Source organism: Pezoporus wallicus, unplaced genomic scaffold (assembly GCF_028554395.1).
Source record: "Pezoporus wallicus isolate ANWC-B61680 ecotype Strahan unplaced genomic scaffold, APGP_CSIRO_Pwel_v1 contig_7011, whole genome shotgun sequence".
Lineage (NCBI taxonomy): Eukaryota > Metazoa > Chordata > Aves > Psittaciformes > Psittacidae > Pezoporus > Pezoporus wallicus.
The window spans coordinates 1,350,172-1,356,609 of NW_026638234.1; the positions used below are offsets into that span (position 1 = coordinate 1,350,172).

Sequence of the window (6,438 nt, forward strand, 5' to 3'; positions counted from 1 at the left end):
AAGTTGGGCTTAAGTCATACAGTTTGGATCTAAATCAACACTTTTGGCCACTAATTCACAGTTATTCTGTTCTGGGAACATCCAGATCTGCTTCTGGATTTAAAAAATTCTTAAAAAAGTCAAGTAATTCATTCGCTCATTCTCTTGGTTTTATTTTCCTGAAGAACAGAGTATGAAAGCAAAGCACAATCACGCATTTTTCTTGGGTGTTCCCTGAGCAGCCATGCCAGAGTCCTCATGGGAAGCAGTAATGTTGATTTCCTCAGCACTCTGTTTCGCATTGTCCTGTTTGTTAATTTAACAAACAGTTTCACATCTGTTTGTAATTCCAGTGAGTTCCCTGCACGTGGCTTTATGATTTCCTCATTGCAGATGTTGTCAAAAAGTCAAGGTGATCCAGGGCTTGTTTTGTCCCTTGCACCTGGGTTTTCGTGGATCACACACTTGAGGTCTTCTCGATTCAGAACCTGGCTTTTATACTTCTCGCCCCAGTCCTCAACGATGTACTGATGATAGGGATCATTGGAGTGCTCTCGCCTCTTTGACTTCACAGTACTCACCAAGATTGCCACAATAATGAAGGAGAACATCCCAATCATCACCATTAAATAAAGAATAACATAGTCAAAGTTTTCAGCATCAACCTTGGCTTGCAATTTGTCTGCTGCTTCCGTCATGTTTCTCCTCCAGCCATTCATGTAAGTGAGAAAAGTTTCCTTGAAAATATCTTCTACTGCCCAAGTGAAGTTTTGTATCTCATTCATCCTTGCAAGTTATGGCTCTAAAGACAACATGGTATTTATTTTAAGTAAATATCTATACTGAAACAGTTACATTGCTTTCTTTTGTCTGCATTATGACAATTGGCTAATAGCACTTTCCACCTGCCACTTGAAAGTGCAGTACTAATTTTAGATAAGCTGAGAATATTCATCTCTGAGAGGTTCAGTATGTTCAGAGACCCAAGGAGGTCTTATACCTCCTCTCACTTGGGTCACTTTTAGCCTGTGGGAAGCCAGATACACCTTGGTGAAGACCAGTTAGCATGGGCCCCCATGACCCACGTTACAGGGGTTGAGGCACCCTGCCTTCCCTACTGAGGCAAAACACTGAGTGAAGAAGCATTTTGCCCAGAAGACAAAGCACATACTGGGTCCTGTGTTAAGGCTGGCACATTGCCACTACAGGCAGCTTCCTAGGATCTCTCAGGGAGGGATGTGACTCCCCTTTCTTGTTTGGTGTCAAACATTACATCTGGTGTGAAGGCTGGTGTACCCATACAATCTTAGATGAGTCTGTGGGAGCATAATAGCCAGACAGCTAACTCCTAAATGGTAGCCTGATAGACAGAGAAGGGACAAGGAAGCAGAGCCCTCATACCTGAAATGGCTTCTTGGGTCATTAGGGTCAGCCATCCCAAAGGGGCAGGGATGCTGAGTAGTGCTGCAGAGCCACATCTGTCCTGCCCCTCTTCCAGCTATCCCAGACCTTGCCACAGTCAGACCCAGCTGTTCTTCAGAAAAGCATGAATCAGGTCTCCATCCCACAGGAGACATTCTCAAAGGCCTGATTTCAGTGTTGCTAGTATTGCTAGCAGAGGGGCAAAGGGTCCTACTGAGGGTCCCAGGCTGTTAACCCTTGAACAGAGCAATGGGGAGAGATGAAAGAGAGATACCTACTCAGCAGTTGATTGCTTGTCAGTCCAAATTGTCCCCTGATCCAGTCACTCTCCCTGATCCATCTGGTCCTGCTTGAACTGAGCTAGATCTGGGGCAGAAACTGGCACATACTGACTCCAGTGAAGGAGTTCTCAAGAAGCTCTGAGAAGTACCACTGTCCTCTGCCTTTCCTACATAAACAGGAGGGTTTCACTGGATTGCGGCTTCCTAGCCTGCAGAAAGTGAAGGGTATGTTACAGCATTTCAGTCTGGTGCTCCTCTATAATATCTGTCCTTTAATGCTTCAGGCCAACCAAACCCTACACAAAGGGCAAAAGCTTCCAAGAAAAGTCACTTGATCTCAGTGCAGTCTTCAAGCAGCGATGAGCTTACTGCAGACTATGGTAAGAGACAGTGAGTTTTCATCACTAATAAGAAATTGCAGTGTCTTTTGAACTGGAGTTCAGCAGTCTACCTACCTTTTACTTGTTGAACTAGCTTTGCAACATCAGCGTGCACACACACACGGAAAGGCGCAGGTACACATGCATGTAGATCTCTGCAATTATATACTCACACTCAAACATAGGGGATAAAGGTAATCTATTTAAAGTAAACAAGCTATGGGCAAAACCAAATGGAGACTGTCTTGAAACTTTTTAAAATCTGCATTTTCCTTGAATTCAGAACAAAAATCACTGTGCTGTTTCAATAATAAAGAGTTACCAACAGAAACTTACCTTTCCTGTGACCTTCTCTAATGAGATTCAGGATTAACACTCAGGATTTTAAAACTCCACTGGATAATATGATGACAGTCTTGTAAGGAGCAGAGAGAGCTTAAAGTTTTAGTCTCCAGCCTGCATAAGGGTGTAAGCAACTGTCTGTTAAATAAGTGCCTTGTACTGCATGCTTTGTGTTTATATTAAATTAAATGCTAAATCTAATCTCACCTGGAAAGTCAAATATTGGCTGACAGCTTACATCAGTCGTCCTGTCAGATGCTGAGTATTACTCTTTATGCTTATTACTGCAATTTCTTGTACTACAAAAGAGCACTGCTGGGCTTTCCTAGCCCAGTGGTAAGCACTGGTGAAGCTTGATCTTTGTTGACACATACAGAAGAAGAGTAAAAATGAGCTATGCAGAATAATGATGATGATGATGATGGTGAAGAAGTAGAAGAAGATGGTGATGATAATAATAGTAATAATAATAATGATTCCCTTGGCTGGTGTGGGCACGAAAGGGTGAGAACTGAGCAGTCAGTGAGAAAGGTCTGCCAAGCTGTCAGGCTACTTAGTGCCCACAGTTTGCCTTTCCTTCTCTTCCACCAAGATCATGCTTGTTAGTGACCCACCCATGCATGAAGCCTTTGCTGTGAGAAGCAGGTCCTCATACACAGCCAGGATCAGTCTCTCTGAGCTCTGCTCCCTGTGTACCTCACTCATGATCTGGAGCAGGAAAAGACAAAAACTTACTAAAAAACAAAGTGGAATTAATGCTGATTTCATTTCTGTCAAGTAGCACATGCTGACACCTAACTGAAAGGCTCTGAGTCACATCTTAGAAAATAGCAGTGTGTTCAGTGAAATGAGGCAACTTTGGTTGCAGTTCACAGAGAAAGCAATTTCTCAGGTAGCTCTGCTTTCAGGAAGATAAAGCAAACATGAACTACCACTGGAACAACAGCACAAGTCAGAAAAAGGGAGATATGCTCATGGCGTGGAAAAGTGTTAATCCCTGAGGGAACCCTGCTAGTGCTGTGCTTCTGACATTGTCATGGTTACTGCTATCATTGCTTCTGGATAATTTTCTGTGCATGAGCATCTCCCAGCACGGGAGTGAGCTGCTGGCAATATTTCTTCTCTGATCCCCTTCTTCTCTCTGGCAATTTCCCATGTGCCCTCGGCTTGGCCCTCAAAGTCGAAGTAGCTGGCAAGCTGCTTCTGTTTGCTTTGATGAAATCCATAAGTCAGAGTGACCACGGCAAGCCCAGACTTCTGCATCATGTAGCCAGAGACATGCACTGGTTGGTCCTGGCTCAATAAAGCCACCTAGGACCACCAGTATGCTCTTAGAGGAACTCCCAAATGCAGGGATGTGAGCCTCGGTGTGACAGTAAGAGAGCAGCCATAGCACTGGAGGTTCCCAAGCAGAGTAGCTTGGGAACTGCTGCCATGGACTTCCAACTGGGTGGAAGGATTTATCCTTCCTTCAACCAACCTCTTCTACCATCTGTTCCTGGCCAGTCCTGTTTAGCCAATACTTGCAGGCGTACACTCATGCACGCACACAGTCATACCTACGTATATAAGAGATGGATAGGTTGTCAAACAGACATGAAATTTAACTGCCAACTCTGTTCTCAATGAAATTATAAGAGTCCTTGAATAATCCCATCGTGCTGCATGTCCCCTTGAAGGTCACATTTGCTCCGGGTTTGCTTAGTCTTTATAGCAATGAGATGATCAAGGGCAGATAGCGTGGAACTGGTTAAAAAGAAGGAGGGGCAGCCAAATATCTTGAGCAGGAAAGGTGACTGCCTTAATATTAGTCTCCTAAATGGAGACTAACATTAAGTAAAATGCTCCTGATCTCAGTGGAGAGAGGTAGGAACCTGGTTGAGCCTCCTATCTGTACACAAGAGTGGCTGGGTCATAGTAATGGGGAAGAACCCTTGGTGAATGTTAAAAGGCAAATGTCATGCTCATCCTTGAGGAGGGCAGTGAAGGTCCAGGGAGGTGAAGGATGATCAGCCACACCCCAAACCATGTGACAATTAAGGGACAAATCCTTCTGGAAGCTGTTATCAGGCATGTGAAGAACAAAAGGTGATTGGAAACAGCAGCATAGACTTATAAAGTGCAAACTGTGCCTGATCAAGCTGACTGCTTTCTATTGTGAGATAATGGGAGGACTGTTTCAGTGGATGAAGGCAGAGTGGTAGTGGTGGTTTATATTTGCTTTGGCAAGGTTTCAGCATGGTCTTTCATAATATCCTTGTAGCCATATTAGAGAGCTTTGGACTAGATGTCTGGACTCTAGAACTAGCTGGGCTGCTGTCATGGGCAAGATAGAGAAAGTGACAACCCATAGCAGATCTGGATGCTGGGTGGTATGTGAGAACCAAGGAGATTAGAGCTTTTACACCCATCTGCCAGCTCCATTGCAGCAATTGACAATTCATGGATGAGGCAGTGCTGTGGCAACATCTGCTTTTGCCTCCTAGGTGTTGTGGAGCAGATGGGTCCATCCCATGACAGGGTATTGTCATCAGCAGGAGATACACCACATGTAAATATGTACAGTATTTAACAGTATAAACAACATTACAATCGGATTTATTTTCACATGTAGCAGCCCTGTGGTCTTGAAGGAAGACATTTCCTTTTTCAATGTACAATAGGCTCAGAACTGAGTGATAATTGTTTGTAACTTTAATTATTGATAATCCTTCTGTGACTGTGCAGTGATGTATTTATTTGTTGACTATTTTACAAATCCTTTGTTAGTCTTACTGGTGAGATGGTGAAGAAGGTAGCAGACATACTGAAGATGTTGTGATTAGGCCCAGATCTCATAGGAGGGTTTGAGTTCATTAGCGATTCATCTCTCCCAAGATTTTGCAATACCTATTGTAAGCTCGTAAAGGGATACTCATAAATAAGCATGCATACATGTAGCGTACATAGATCATTATCTAGAGGACTGGAATGGGGTGCTCAATTTTCTGTATTTTGGCGATGGTGCATCTTACTTCCCCACCTCATCCTCTGGGCTGCTCTATGATTCTGGAATTTCTGCCAGACCTTAGACTTTGTATAATGAATTGAGTGATGAAGTGTCCCTTGCCCGTACCAGGAGCTCTTGCATGGCTAAGGAGGAAGGCACTGATTGTAGTAGGGACTTCTGTTCCCTGGCTAAGGTGGGAAGCAAGAGTAGGGATAGTCAGTCATTCCTTGACAGCCTTAGAACACTCCTTCCCTTTATCGTAGCCTGAGTGGAACAGTGCCATTGTTACTGGAGTTTTGAAAAATTCCTAGTAATTACCAACTTGGATTGTGCCCAGTATGGAAATTTACTAATGACTAAAGCCAATCATTTTGCAACCCTGTGAATAATGGTTCAAAGTGAGGCCCTTTGAGCTCTCCTGTATTGCAGTGGGTGGCAACCAGCATCTCCCTCTGAGTGGGATGTCCCTCAGAGTTCGCTGACTCTCAAGTTTGCAGTAATCAGAGGACCATCAGGACCATTGCCAAGAGATGGAACTTGGGCTCAAGTCCCCCACTCCTAAGACACAACCCTCACCTGCTGAGAAATGCCGAGACATTAGATGTGAATATTTCACTGACTCTAGGGGAATTTTTAAAGTCATACCTTTTATACAGAGGAGGGCCACAAAGATGGTCAGAGAGGTGGAGCTCCTCCTCTATGGAGACAGGCTGAGAGACTTGGGGTTGTTCAGTCTGGAGAAGAGAAGAGAAAAGAGAAGAGAGGAGAGGGGAGGAGAGGAGAGAGAGAGAGAGAGAGAGAGAGAGAGAGAGAGAGAGAGAGAGAGAGAAGGGAAGAGAAGGGAAGAGAAGAGAAAAGAAGAGAAGAGAAGAAGAGAGAAGAGAGAGAAGAGAGAAGAGAGAAGGGAAGAGAAGGGAAGAGAAGAGAAAAGAAGAGAAGAGAAGAAAAGAGAAGAGAAGAGAAGAGAGAAGAGAAGAGAAGAGAAGAGAAGAGAAGAGAAGAGAAGAGAAGAGAAGAGAAGAGAAGAGAAGAGAAGAGAAGAGAA

At 44.0% G+C, this 6,438-nt stretch overlaps 1 protein-coding gene across 1 annotated transcript; it reads right to left on the reverse strand.

Moving 5' to 3' along the window:
• KCNE2 (potassium voltage-gated channel subfamily E regulatory subunit 2) lies at positions 1-1,604 on the reverse strand. The gene has a single exon (XM_057410093.1). It carries the CDS (start codon positions 762-764, stop codon positions 387-389), a length of 378 nt encoding a protein of 125 aa, XP_057266076.1. The 5' UTR covers positions 765-1,604; the 3' UTR covers positions 1-386.
• Positions 1,605-6,438: the final 4,834 nt, after the last annotated feature.